A 14414-nucleotide genomic window follows, 5' to 3' on the forward strand; every position below is an offset into this window, starting at 1 on the left:
TTTTACCTTACTTGTGGACCTGTGTTCCAGGCAGCTGATGTGTTGGGCTAACAACCAGAGCACTTGAAGAATGGTCATAGGCAACACCCAATCAAGAGAAAGAAGAGAAGCCTTACCGGTGGGTATCAAGAGAGGAGGAAACAACGAATGGGCACAGGGAGACAGAAGAGAAGCCTCACCTGCTAGAGAACACCATGTTGATGTAGAATGAAGAGGAATGGCTTGGTGGCAGTTGGAGAGCCGGAGCAGATCGAGGTAGTCCGACAGCCAGCTTGAGCCTATCCCATGCGAAATTGCTGCTTCCCGCCTCACCATTCTCCACCGAGTAGATGCAACGGGTACACCTCCCTCATCTATTGCAAGTACTTTCACACCTTTTCTTGATGTTAGTCCTGAGATAGCGATATAGAACTGTCCATCTGTGGGTCTTTTCATCCAGTTGAATGGCGTCTCTTAGCTGAAACAATGACAAAATGTAATATGTGTTATACTCTGGACAAACCAAAACCAAAAGTCAACAATTCAGCCTAATCAAAACAGTACTTCTTGATTCACTTCGATAAGTTAGTCACCACATATAGAACTTGTCCACATGATTTTGCTCAATTTCCATCCAGTGTCCATTGAATCCAGCACGATTCAAACCGGTAAAAGATAGGAAAAGTATATCCATGAAAAACGGTAATTAGGAAAAATTAGATGTCCCAACTCTCTATACCCAATCTCATTTGACACCTTAGAAGCGTGTTGTTTGCCTTGTAGCTCCGAGAAGAGAATCAAGTATAGAATAATAGCACCATCACATGGAACAGTTTTAATATTTTCACATCTAGTTCAACCATCTCTTCAAAAACCCTGATAACTGCCAGCCTAGAAATGACAACACGCTAACACACGAAAATAAACATCTATCTGCAACCCGCTCCTTCAAGTGTATCAAAGCTTAGAACCTTTACTGTAGCATATATGTTTCCCAATATCTCCATAAGCAATCCCCTTTTTCCGTTATAGCGATATTACATAATAGCCTTCGAGGAGTATTATTTTGATACATATTTTCCTATGGTTAGAAAAAATATTTGTATTTTCATGAACCAAGCAATTTCTTTATGCATTGTTTTTCTGACATACATCCTAATAAAAAGGCTACTTTCAAAAGGTAGGCTTACGCTTGTTCCATTTAGTTTCAGGTTTTAATAAGCCCTTTGTTTGAAAGAAAATAGCTGGTACATAAATCTGAAACCTAATAACCAAATAAATTGTAGAGTAGTACGTAAAATAATAAAAGCGCAAGATCATTATAAGGATAATTGTTGCGAACATACGCTAAGCTCATATGTTTGCTCTACTGAACTATCTTGCAAAGAACTTGTATAATCAGCAAGCAACATTGCTAATGTAAAAAAAAACTAAATGATATTGCAGAGCCAGGAGAAACTAAAGGCAAGACACAAGAATACGCTAACCTCATATGTTTGCTCTACTCAACTATCATGCAAAGAACTTGTATAATCAGCAAGCAACATTGCTAATGTAAAAAAACTAAATGATATTGCAGAGGCAGGAGAAACTAAAGGCAAGACAGAAGAGGAAATTACCACCGACAGCAGCGTCAGGAACCTCTTCAACAGGATGCTTGCCTAAAATTATCTCTGGCCTCCAAGATTCTACATGAAACACTAAAGGACATGCAAGAGCTCGTTCCGAAGAAACGTGCCTAGAAGACACAACAACGCGAAGCGAAAGGAAAAGCAGAAGGATCCACGACAGATCCAGAACTGACGGCAGCACGAACTGAAGAATCAGAAGTGGAACCAGGCACAGCCGCAGAGGACTGGACGGCACCAGTAGGCAACGTAGGAACAATAGAGGTAGCAGACAGCATACAGGTGCCAAAGGCCAAGCACGGCTGGCAGCAACGGCAGAGCATCATGTTGCTGGTGACAGGGGCGGCGTGGAGGCGGAGAAGCAGAAGAACAAAGCGATCTTCCATGCTGACGACCAGATGCCCGGCCTGTACCTCTGACAGGCTGCATCACAGCCGGAGAACCAGCATCAACCAAAGCAGGAGGCCCAGAAGATGGACGATCAGAGCAGCAAAGGCAACATCGCCAGCTGAATCAACAGCTGGGGCGGCGGCAGCAGACTGCTTACCGAGGAAACAGCTCATCCAGGCCATGCCAGCGACGCGGCGCCGAAGACGAAGGCGAAGGAACATGTGCCAAACCTGGCGTGACGTGCGGTGGAGGCATCGGCAAAGGCGGGAGCACAAACAAGAGAAAGTCCGTGGACACCATGGCGCTACGGCAAGAGCGGACGCACAGGTGGCGGCGCAGGAGCCGGCCGGCCTCGCACACGGCCAGGAGCACCATCTGCTCAATTCTCATACAGGGAGCTGCAGGAAAATAGATGGATTGAGTCACGATGAAGGGATGAAAAAAACGAATAAGAAGCAGAAGTAAACCATGAGATGACGACCTGGGAAGAAAACCCAACCGGCGATGAAGAAGAAAGCAGGGAAGGAATAAGCAGCGGACTCTCAGATGCGGAGCCGCGAACACATGAACCGAGGAAACCGCCTGAAAAATTAGGCCTAGAAAGCAGGATGAAGGAAGGGAAGGGACACGATGGGCAGGAGCGATGAAACCGGAGATCAAACGTTAACAGCACGAGAGGAAACCGGCTCGCAGAGAGAGGATCCACCGGGTTTTTTGAATATGGAGGATCCACCGGTTGGCTCCCTGTAAATCGGAATTGCACGAAGAAAAAGAAAGGATGGAAATGGAAACAAACTCCCGCAGGCATAGGAATGTTTGCCCGTGAACAGTAGAAAATCCTAACATTGATAGCTCTGATTGGATAAAGCGGGGCATAAAACAGTTGCCAAAACGCTCCCCTCGCGGCAGAAGGGGTCAACTTTGATATAGGTATAAATATAAATGAATATAAATAAGCTCTTTGTTGTAGAGTTGCTAACACATAAGCTAGCAGGTTAAATGGGACACAAACGGGATTTTCTCAGATTCAATGGACACAAATGGGACACAAATGGGACACAAACGGGACACAAACTTGATGCATCTTCATTACTACATCACTGCATGCAAATCAAATGGGATTTTCTATTTTTTGTACAGCATGACTCAAACGTCTCAGCTAGCAGGTTATCGGCACAAAAGCTCTTAATTGTAGAGTTGGTAACACAGAAGCTTTGGTTGCAGAGTTGATAGCACATACCCTACAACGAAACAGTAAGATAGGCTCTTAACGCACTTATGTGCATATTCGCCCGCCCACCACTGTGTGCTTCTGGACCCAAACAGTCCTGCACTGTTACCATCATATCCATGTTATAATCATCCTGCCCATCAAATGCGTATAACAGTACAGCGTGGCCAACATACTTCGGGCGGTCCTTCTTTGAGACAGCCATGACATTCTCCTCTGAGCCATCATGGTAGATCTCCCCATTAGCTCTGAGCCAGTCTGAACCTGCTCGGAAAAGCCCAACTACTGGCCCGTTTTCCACGAGCTCAGCACATAATTCTGTCCTTTCTTGATGCATCTTCTTAAGCTCCAGACCAAAGGCCTCATCTGATAGATCAAACACGCTTGTGTCTTGCAGCATTGTCATATTCACTTTACGTATGCCCTTGATCTGCACCCTGCCATGGCCATCAAGAGGAGCGCCTTCCTTTTGCAAATGGTCAATAGCAATTTGCACATTGGCACCTCCCATTGTTATCACACCAGCCTCCAGCATTTCTTCTACCAGCAAAGGCAATGCTACATCTTCCTTTGGTTCATTGTTTGAAAGGAATGATGCATACCGCCTTCTACTAGTGATACATTCAGCAAATGCGTGCCCCAAGCAGGACCCTAAAATTAAGCCAATAAATTAGAATGCCCACATATAAAGAATGAACTACTAAATCAATAGCAACAACCGTAGTTTGATCTACTTATACCTAAATAGTTTACATTGGGCACCCACATCCCTTGGGGATCAGGGATAAATTTCACGAGATTGAATCTCCGAAATAGTGGTTTGGGCATATTGCCAAAATGAATCCTGTTATGCAGAATCAAAACTTGTTAAAACCGTCATAAATATCTAATGCACAGTAACATATGCAGCAAAACAGATCATATAATTGCAAATTATCAATCTAAACAATCACTGTTGTCAATTATTTAGTTCAGCAGAAACAACTAAAATCATGTTCTTTCAGAGAAATAAAATAGCACTTATACTGCATGCCCTGAACACATTCAGAAAAATGGCTAAAAGTTGTTCTGCCCATTTATTCATAACACTGACAACACTACCTGAATATTTTCTGGGAACAAAATGAGCGGTGCATGGAAAAAACAGGTTTCACCGGAGATGCACCTAAAAGTTATGGTTTCAATACCTTCTCTCTGAAGTTTTAACCACTTTACCGAATTGAATGCACTCAAGTTCCAGGGACTTTTCCTACAAAAATGTCCATGGGAAGTTAATATTTCACAATTAACAGAACAATATTTTACAAAAAAAATATACAACTAAAAAATTATACATTGGTGATGCCCTTTGAAAGCATAAACTCCTGAAGTGGAAGCTCTAGTAAGTTCCCTCCAACCAGAAAGTCAAAATGTTGTTCCTTGTGATCTTGATCATCTACAAATAAAGTACGTGTTAGTAGCTACACCTGCCTGTTTGTTATTAATGATAAAAGTGATTTGTCATCATGCTTGTTCCATAACATTCATGCCAAAAGGCAATCTATCAGGGTTGACGCATTAACTGGTTCTAACTTCGATTGAGCAGTTTTATTTTAGAAAAAGTATATACAATTGAGGCTAACATGCTAGTCATTCCACAACAGAACTATGAACAACTTGGGGTATTCAGATGTTTACTTGATAAACATATCCAATTGAGCAGTGTAGATAGATCCTCAGGCACCATATCTCCAGGCACCAGATAGGTGGATGGCAGTGCGACAACTGGATGGTCTGTCACAAAGCGCACCAGCACCTCATAGATCGATTCAGTAGTCTTCATGTTATTTCCAACAGTATAGTTGCAAGATCGACTCACATTTGCGAGAGGCAATATCTCCTCAGATCCAGCGAGCCTCTACAGCACAATATGTTCCTACCGTCAGAGCCAGCAATAACAAATCACATGCCCCTTAAGCTATACTGAGATTTAAAAAATGAGATGTTGACTGTACCCTCAGAAGCATTGCTCCCTTCTCAGATGGTTGGAGAAGATAATAGCACGCAAGAGTTCCGATTTTCATTGTTTCAGTGTTGCACGTGGAGGAGCACACAAGTCCCTGATCAAGCTTGAAAAGAGTTTCACATAGACCATAGAAAACTGCACAACATAGACAATACTGAGAAATAGGGATCATAATATGGGAAACTGCATGTCTAATGTATTTTGCGGTATAATTTAAAGATAATTCAGGAAACTCGGACATTATGGAAACACCTACTCTTGGTGTTCCGATCTAAGCTCTCATCGGTTAGAGCAACTTCATCATTTGAGCTGGGAATCACAACATGAGATTTCCCCATTATGACTCCTGCTAACACACATTTTCATTAAACTCAATAAAGTGCCGATAGACTATAGTGTCTTAAGATTCAAGAGTAGTGGGTACCTTCATTTAGCGAGGCTAACTCTATGCGCTCAATCACATCAAAAGAAATGGATGTAGAGGCTCGTCTCATGTCTGAACAACCTTCTGAAGTGGGAAGAAAAAGTACAGTCTGTTCTCCAATCTTCACGGCAGTATCAGTAACATCGGAAGCTGCAAGGTGGCGGCTAGTTGTTGGGCACACCCGTTTTGACTTATTTGTGGTAACATGATCTATGGGGCAACCATGGCACTTGCATATCTGTTTAGTGTATTCTCCATTAGCATATCCCTTGAAGAGGATAAATAATTGATGAAATGAAGCATAAACAACATGATTAATCTCTTATAAAATGAAAAGCTAAAAACGACAGGTGCAAACGTCAATTTTTCATGCACATGATGAAGCAGTCAAAACAAAGAACCACACCCATTCGGTTGTATGCTGTTGCACATCTTGAACTGAATACACAGTCATAGACTCATATGTGGTGTAAATAATTCCTATCACCTGGCAATATGGAAAACCATCAATGATCTGATCTGCTGCTGGATATATGTTGCAAGATACTTGATTGACAGATTTTACAATGGGAACTCTGAACACAAATACAGCTTGCAGTGTTTCTTCCTTGTCATCATTTAGCTCTTCTAACCACCTCTTGACTAGCCCATTCAAAACTTGGGTCTCTGCATTCCGAACATTTATGGTGTTAGGGGTCTTATTAGATGGAAGTAGTGTGCAATGTTAATTTCTCAGCACAGTGAAAAAAGGAAAAAACATCACAGCTTAAGCTTCATGATCTTATTGTAAATAGCCAAGAAAGATAATTGTATCATCTGGATAGACAGAAAAATAACGAGAGATGATGTGAATAATTACTATATCCATAAGGCCTCCGTACCAGGACTGTATCTCCGCACCACACAATTCTCAAGGTCACCGATTCTGTGTATGAAATTATTGGAGTTTCCAGAAACATCATCATACATGTATGCATCAGCCTCTGTTTCCAACATCACAAACTCCACTGTAATACACTGTTCTGATGCGTCCTGATAACAATATACACATTAATCAGAGGAATTCCATTATCATGAGATTGCTTGAGCATGAAACAATAATCAATCCATTCAGAAAGAAATCAAGATGTCAGCACCCTTACCATAAGTGATCTTCGGAGCGCATCTGTGTTTTGTGCAGAAAAACATATTGCAATCACTTTCTTGGAAATGTCATCAGTGGCCCAAGAATAGATGGCTCTGTTGCTAAACAGATTTTGCAATGGCACGTCTGCAGGCAAGAAATGTAGTCAGATAACTACTTCTGTCAAAAAAGAGTTCCCTGTATTTAGAACAGGCAAATTGGCTCCTCAGGTCATTTTGATCATATACCATTGTTATGGGCAAAACCATAATGTAGTGAACAAGCAGATCATCCAAGCCATACCTCCAGCATGTTGTTCATGAAGAAAGCCATCCAGAGGCAAATTTCCCACAGCATGGTGAAAATCTCGAATGTTAAACTTCTCCCCAGGCCTATACGAAATCTTGAGCTGATGGAAGTTGATGTGTCAGTACAAGTGGAAAGGATCACATGCACATTATTTTCAGTGTAGGGCGTTACGAAATTTGTCTCTCAGGAGTGAATCATGAGCGTAGCAATCTGACATCAAATATCCATGTGGGTGGTTAATCCGTCATTTTTACACACACTAGCAACCATCATTTGGTGAACTGACGTCTACACTAGGGACTCAGAAGTCAGAACAGACATGAATCAAGTGCCGAAAAACGAGCAGCGCTAGAGCAGGAGAGCTCGCGTATCATGAATTCGTAACACAACCGACGAGTTTGCAGCGAGAGGTTCGATTTGAGCATACCAATCATACAAGCAACAGCGAAATGCAGCATGTAGAGGGGTAGAAGGAGAGAGGGGAATATACGGACCTCGGGCGAGGAGCGGGCGGCGTCGTGGTGGACGTAGCAGAGTGCCAAGCGGTCGGGGAGCGGGGCGGCGGAGGCGGAGGCGGTCGGCGAGGGGGTGGCGGCGTAGTGGTTGGCGAGGTGGAGCAGGCACTGCGCGCGCGGGGCGGCCGACTTAGGGTTGGGAGACGGAGCCCGAATCCGATGGAGAGATTGGGTTGGAGTAAGGTACCTGCTTGAGGAGGCGGAGGAGGGGAGGCGGGATGTTGCGGAGGTCGAGGAGGAAGCACAGCAGCGCCATGGCCGCCGGTGAGTCCCGCTCCGGTCCGCCGTCGAGGTGGAGCGAGCAAGCGGCAAACCTCTTGTGTGTTGTTCTGGTTTCGAAATTTGAATTCGGATGGGGAACATGCAGTACTATATATAGTTCCTTAGAGCATCTCCACTCGTCCCCCCGACGAGGCCCCGGCGATCCTTTTTTCCATCCGGACGGCGTAATTCGGCCCAGTCGCGTCCCCGGTTCCTCGTTTTCGTCCGGAATTGGGCCTAATTTCATCCGGCGATCCCACGCCATCCCCGGCCCCCCGGGGAGCGCTCGGGGACTCCGGATGAGAGAAAATCGCGGGAAACGTTTGGTGGCCCCGACCTATCGGCGACAATGGCATGGGTTTCTACGGCAATACCCTCGTCTTCCCCGATCTACGGCACTACCCTTGTCTTCCCGATCTACGGCGAGACCATCGTCGAACGAAAGATTTGAACTCCAAATCAAATTATATATAGTTCGAATAAACATAATTATATATAGTTCGAATAAACATAAAAATTACATATAAAAACTTAAAAACAAACTAAAACTACTACTTCTTCCTAGATGGCCCCGCCTCATCGTCGTGGCGGCGACGCTTCCGGCTCGTCACCTCCTCGTCGGAGGAAGGTGCCTTCGCCTCTGCGTCCTCCTCCTCCTCAGCCTGCTCCTCGGCTTCTTCCTCGGCCTGCTCCTCGGCCGGCTCCTCGGCCTGCTCCTCGGGCTGCTCCACGGCCGGCTCCACGGCCTGCTCCACGGCCTCCTCCTCGTCCTCCTCCTCGTCGTCATCCCATTCTTCTTCGCTGGACGGCGGGGGGGAATCGTCGCTGCTGGACGATGCAACGCGATCCCACCAATGCCGCCATCCTGGCGGCTTCCCCTCGCTGTCGGTGTCCGATGGCCACGACCAGTCGCTCATGACAGAAGATGGTGGACGAGAGAATAGATGAATGGCGCCGGCCATTCGAAACCGTATATGTAGTTCTCTGGACGAAGAGAGCGGCGGTTGCTCTTCCTCGGAGTTCATACTCCATTACGGCGGTTGTAATTTCGAGGCGACTTCGACCGTTCCCGACGAGGCGTTTAGGCTCTCCAGACCACTTCGCGGACCATTACGGCGGTTCAAAGCGACGAGGGCACTCCGACGGTTGCCCTTCCCGGCGACACCGTCGCTATGCACGCGGTGGGTGAAGGCGACCATGGGCTCGCCACTGGGAAAATGGGCCTCCCCAGGCCAAAAAAATACATCCATCCGGCGCTAAATAGCGCCGGATTTCGGCCTGGGGAGCCCCAACGGCTGGGGATGCTCTTATATATGTTCACACAGCATAAGCCTGAAGTCACGCTGAAGCATGCTCAACAATGCGAATTTTGATTTGAACGAATTTCAGATGGTACTGAAACTGAAAAATTCTGTTAACAGGAGGTTTACAGTAGCTACAACACATCCATGTATGTTACTGAAGCTTCTTCGGTACTACAGTACATGGCCGATGCGGTGCTGGGCGCGTACTTGCCGCTGATCTGACGATGTACTCTACATTACAGAATGACCCAGCAGCAATGGATATATTCTACATCACAGACATATACAGATTCTAAACCCGAAAACATGAGCTTCAAGCCAGCCCGACGGGGCCATCAGCGCTACCGAACAGAAAAAACAACACCGTCATTTAACGGCAGCAGGCTAAAGTACCCGCCGTTCTCGTCCACACAGCACGCCTGCCACGCTACCTGATACGAACCAACAGGAAACAAGGAGACGTCCAGCAGGCAGTCCGAGAATCCCTGCCCGCCGCCATCCGGTGTGAAACACGCGAACGCAGTCACCAGGTCCGTCTCGGGACGGGAACTCTTATTCTCGCACGTCTTCCTCGGATCGCGCTTTATGTGCCGCAGCAGCCTGGAGTTCAGCACGACCATCTCAGCAGTCCTGCGCATCTCAAACTGCTTGCTCCTTGTTCCTGCGGTGTGTAAGTGCAACGATGGGCTTGTGGCGAGGACGCAGTAGAGTTTCGCGATGCGGATGCGAGTCCTCTCTAGCACGCGCTTCCACTGCAGGCAGAGAGTCAGGGACAGCTGGGAACCGGGCGATATTGATACTCCATCTCTGTTTGCAGGGTTGGAATCGAATATGAAGAGCTCCGCGCCAAAGCAAGGCCTGAAAAATGTAACATGTCATCTGATGTTTGAAATCTCCATCAAATCATCTCACTCAAAGTAAGTCAAGGATGCAACATTCATAAATACAGTACCTTACGCTGAAGAAGTATTTGGGAAGAACAAAAGGCAATTCCATCAACCTCTGCAAAACGCTAGACAGAAATTGCATCCCTCTGTGCAACTGAGGTAAAGTGTCTTCTCTAGTTGTTGCTACTCCTTTGGCATCTGCACGCGCACGAAGCAAAGATGCCACAGAAAACTTGAAGAGAGAATAAGTATCCTTTTCCAGATAACCTGAACAGTTCATCCGAGTGCTGAACTGTATTGAGTCCAGTTCATGAGAAGAAACAGAAATGAACTGTCTTAGTTGGGAGAGAACCTGGCCGTCTTTCCTATCTACCCTTTCATGTAAATCTTGTAGGACTGAAGCATGAGAAAATCTCTCTGGAAGCCTGCAAGGCTCTGAACTGCTAAGTAGGTTTGAGAAATCCAGAGAAAACACAGTACAAAACGACAAAAGCGAGCACATGAAAGCAAGCCTGGCCACAGTAGTAAAGCTTTGGTGATCCATGTCCCCATGGGATGCATCTAGGAGATCATAGCTCTTTGCTAGGTCACTCAGCCTTAAAGAACAGTTAGTCAAAGCTAGCAGGACTTGGTTTTGCTCTGTGGCTACACTACAAGAGTCTCCTCTTGATTCAAGATGTGATATGTCTTTAGGAGCAGAACAGTGTGCACTAAGGATGCCAAGAACATCAGTTAGGATCTCAAGAAAAGACACTCTCAGACTAATGAACCACCTCTGGAAGAAGAATTCACAGTCTGAAGAGGCATTCGATGCGAGGACATCATTTGCTAAGCATGTTCTCTCACAAATACCAGTTATCTTTTCTTGACAGCCATGCAACTCTTGAGATCTAGCAAGAGTACTGTCAGCATCTGTTTCAATACAGTAGAGATCCTCATGAAGAACTCCCTCTGTATTTAGCTCACCAACCAACTTATTAATTGCTGAAGGAAAAACCAATAGCTTCATCTCAAGTTCTCCGGCACCAAAAAGAAGCAGTGACTTGAACCAAAAACTAAAGGAGCCCGACTCAAAAGCACCTGAAACTTTTCTGAAGAAAAATGATGCAGTGAACCAGAGACCTTCCCGACAGCAGTACATAGCAGACCTATAGGCTTCCCAATAGCTCTGTTTTCTTGTAAGCATTTTGGCCATCCGGAGCGCACACAATTCATGAGCTATCCAAGAAGGAGTGGAGAATATCTCCGGGTACTCTTTTGAACCACCTGCTCCTTTGTTACCAATATCATTCCTGACTTTACAAGTATTCCATGAGATACGGGCAGACATTATAAGACGGAAGAATTCATATGTGCTACAATACTGAGAAGCGTTCTGCTGTACACATTCAGTTAGACCCTTGATACTATGGTGAGGATTGCAGGAAGAGCCAGATGTTCTGCAACACATATCATGACAGGCATTTGCAAACTGAAGCGTGCAAAGAATTAGATCATGCACTACAGATGATTTCTTACTACAAAAGTCAGCGGAAGCTAAACTTTTATCAGTGTCAGTTTCCATGTGAGAAGCTTTAATACTTGCAGTGGCTGGTTCAGTAGTATCATCTGAAGCTCTAAACTGCTCCTGAGCAACAAAAGATTCAACACAGCTAGCTGCCACATCGGAGTAATGACTGGCATTTATTCGAGCCAGTTCTTTTATCAGGCACCTTAATTTATCAAGAGCAACAGAAGCAGCAGAAGGGTAGCCTGAAACAAGCTTTAGCATGAGGCTGAATAGGGTCCTGCATTTCTCCTGTTCACAGGAGGACATGTAGGTTTGTCTGGTTTCTACTTCCTTGCTTCTATTGCTGAGCTGATTGGCCAGAGGTATAATATGATCCATTATTACTGTTAGAATCTTATTCAGAGATGATTCATCCTCGCTATTTTCTTCATGAGTTGCCAGCATGTTGTTCGAAATTCCTTGCTTCCCAGTGTTAGAGAATGATGAACTCCCCAAAGTACTTATAGTCTGATGTGGCTTTGTTTGCTTGTGGAAGCAAAAGAAGATATCCACCAGAATTCTGAGAGCAGTATCCAGCATCTCCCAGGAAGAGCAATGCAAAAACCTTTCAGCAGCCAGAGCAAGCTTGGTTAACTCAGAAGCATTGATATGACGAATGGTTGGAGCTTTAACACAAAGCATCTGCAAAGTACTTTTTCCAGTCAGATAAAAAATAAATGTAAGAGTTAATCAGAATGTGCAGAATCCATTGGTATTCACCTTTTGCAGGATCCTGAGTGCATAGCTCTTGCACTCAAGTGGAAAAGCCTCATCATCAATTAGATGTAGCAATGTGCCAAAAACAGTACTGGCAACAGGAAGATAGAAAGTATTTCTGCGAAACATAAAACATAAACGTTTTAAAGCCATACTCTTCATAGGAAGAGAAGATTCATGTCCCAGAAATAATAACAGAAATTCCACCTGCAATTGCAAATTGACCAGGAAATAGAGTTAATTCAAATCTATTGAAAGTTGGAGGGTGATGATAACTTAGTATTTAATCTCATCACTAGCTTCCAGCTTCTCAGACAGAGGATTAATAGAAGCATGCCTTACAATTTAGGAGAAGATTGCAGCAGCACAAAACAATCTTTCAGTATATAAACAAAGATGTGAATCATAGGACAACTAATTTTTTTTAATAGAAATTAAATTTATATTGCCAATTACCAAAATCTGTTGAAGATAGCAAATGTATTTCGAAGGACAAATGTTTGAAATGTATATTTATTTTAATAAACAACTAAAATACTAGCATTTGCTTATGGTGAAATGAACTTAATGACCTATTAGGATTCAGGAAACATACTCGCAGAGATGACCTCGAGTCAATTTAGCAAAAGAAATTCATAACTTGGCAAGTTATGGGTTACATTACCTGGTCACCAAAGAAAACAATTGACTTGGACGCCAGCCTGGACAGTGCGAAGAGCATTTCAGCTTTGAATACATCTTCCAGGTTGCCTAGAACCATCTCCTTTCCAACCTCCCGAACTCTACGGATAACAGCCAACGTACAATCAAGCTTCGAGAAAGTCTTGATTGCTGCTATAATAACTTGAGCTTCTGATGTTGGTGAGGTAACTAAACCAGCCAGCACTTGAAGGGTGATGCGTGAGAAGTCCTCTGACAGCTTACAAAAGCAACCAGCCGCAAACAGTGCAGCTTTGACCTGCCAAGGGAGTAACAATCAAAATGTAGCATGTATGTATTGCAAGATACCTGAACACATTACTCACAATAACGTGTATTGCAAGATCACTATCCTGATTGATCCTACAAAGCATAAACCAGTTATGGTGATTGCTACTGCCTACTGGCACTGACCTCGGCAGCATTGGAGGAGCGGAGGCCGGAGAGGACGAGGGAGCGAACGTGGACGCTGTCCTTGGCGAGGTCGGCGAGGCAGCCGAACATCCTAAGCGCGAGCGCCCTGGCCCGCGGGGTCGCCCCTGCCGCGCCGTGCGCCGCCGTGACCCTACGGAGGATCTGCTCGGGCTCCGCCGCCGCCCAACCGCCGCCCTTGTTCCGGAGGAGGGAGCGGACGATGCGGGACCGGATGGAGTCGTCGGCGGCGGCCCGGAACTCGGTGGCGAGGCGGAGGAGCATGGTCTCGGCGAAGATGCGGGACTCGGCGGGCATGATTCCGGACGCGGAGGCTACCCCCGCCGGGACGGCAGGGCAAGAGGCGAGCTCGCGGATGCGTGGGGCGGCGGCGTCGAGGGCCTGAAGGCGCGTGCCTGGAGTGGGGAATGGAGGTGAGGCCGGCGTTGGGGGAGAATACAAGGATTTGGTGGCCGAGAGGGTTTACCTAGGTGGCGGGAGCGGAGGCTCCTGTCGAGGTCGATGCTCCAGTCCATGGCGGAGGCCGCCGGAATCGTCTCCATCGCCGCCGCCTGTCGCCGGAGATTCCGGCGCAGAATTATTTGCCTATAGTCATTTGAGGGTTTATCTCCAGGCGTTGGATGGCGATCCAACGCTTGCGATGGCGCTGACCTCCGGGCAATTTACAACATCATAGCTAACGAGGTGACTGAATTTTGTAATTTTTTAAGCACTTTCTATTTGAAAATTGGTAGTTTTTATTTCTGTCACAGAATCTATCGCCATCGCCCGTCGGGTACTCGAGAAAATTATATGTAAATACTAAATAGTTATTTTTGGTGGAACAGAAGACAATTCACGTGATTACAGAAAAAAATTGACTTATGACAAATTTAAAAAGCATTCAAGATAGATTATTTTTATTCCATGCAACAAATTCATGAAAAATATGAAATTTCCCTAATCATCATGAATAAAATAC

At 45.4% G+C, this 14414-nt stretch overlaps 2 protein-coding genes across 2 annotated transcripts; both read right to left on the reverse strand.

Annotated features, from left to right (window-relative positions):
* Positions 1-1929: 1929 nt before the first annotated feature.
* Positions 1930-7924, reverse strand: LOC127323400 (uncharacterized). Its single transcript, XM_071820818.1, has 16 exons — positions 7792-7924; positions 7584-7712; positions 7084-7189; positions 6800-6927; positions 6539-6689; positions 6145-6323; positions 5658-5895; positions 5484-5579; positions 5223-5368; positions 4952-5125; positions 4416-4477; positions 3969-4072; positions 3338-3879; positions 3136-3238; positions 2228-2395; positions 1930-2030 (listed from the first exon to the last, which is right to left on the reverse strand). The coding sequence occupies exons 1-16, from the start codon at positions 7858-7860 to the stop codon at positions 1930-1932; spliced, it is 2496 nt and encodes an 831-aa protein (XP_071676919.1). The 5' UTR covers positions 7861-7924.
* Positions 7925-9454: 1530 nt separating this feature from the next.
* On the reverse strand, positions 9455-14020 carry LOC127299487 (uncharacterized). The gene is made up of 6 exons (XM_051329452.2): positions 13920-14020; positions 13436-13848; positions 12987-13280; positions 12326-12529; positions 10122-12247; positions 9455-10027 (listed from the first exon to the last, which is right to left on the reverse strand). The coding sequence occupies exons 1-6, from the start codon at positions 13993-13995 to the stop codon at positions 9511-9513; spliced, it is 3630 nt and encodes a 1209-aa protein (XP_051185412.1). The 5' UTR covers positions 13996-14020; the 3' UTR covers positions 9455-9510.
* Between the last annotated feature and the right edge of the window lie 394 nt (positions 14021-14414).

The sequence above is a fragment of the Lolium perenne genome, chromosome 5, assembly GCF_019359855.2.
Source record: "Lolium perenne isolate Kyuss_39 chromosome 5, Kyuss_2.0, whole genome shotgun sequence".
Taxonomy (NCBI): domain Eukaryota; kingdom Viridiplantae; phylum Streptophyta; class Magnoliopsida; order Poales; family Poaceae; genus Lolium; species Lolium perenne.

Coding starts and splice junctions, on each gene's coding strand:
- LOC127323400 (XM_071820818.1), bottom strand. CDS start 7,860: ATGGCGCTGCTGTGCTTCCTCCTCGACCTCCGCAACATCCCGCCTCCC. Junction 5,369..5,483: donor TCGGAACACCAAGAGTAGGT/GTTTCCATAATG, acceptor TATGTTGTGCAG/TTTTCTATGGTCTATGTGAA. Junction 2,396..3,135: donor TGAGACGTTTGAGTCATGCT/GTACAAAAAATA, acceptor ATTTTCCTGCAG/CTCCCTGTATGAGAATTGAG.
- LOC127299487 (XM_051329452.2), bottom strand. CDS start 13,995: ATGGAGACGATTCCGGCGGCCTCCGCCATGGACTGGAGCATCGACCTC. Junction 13,849..13,919: donor CCTCCGCTCCCGCCACCTAG/GTAAACCCTCTC, acceptor TCCCCACTCCAG/GCACGCGCCTTCAGGCCCTC. Junction 12,530..12,986: donor TTGTTTTCTTTGGTGACCAG/GTAATGTAACCC, acceptor TTGCAATTGCAG/GTGGAATTTCTGTTATTATT.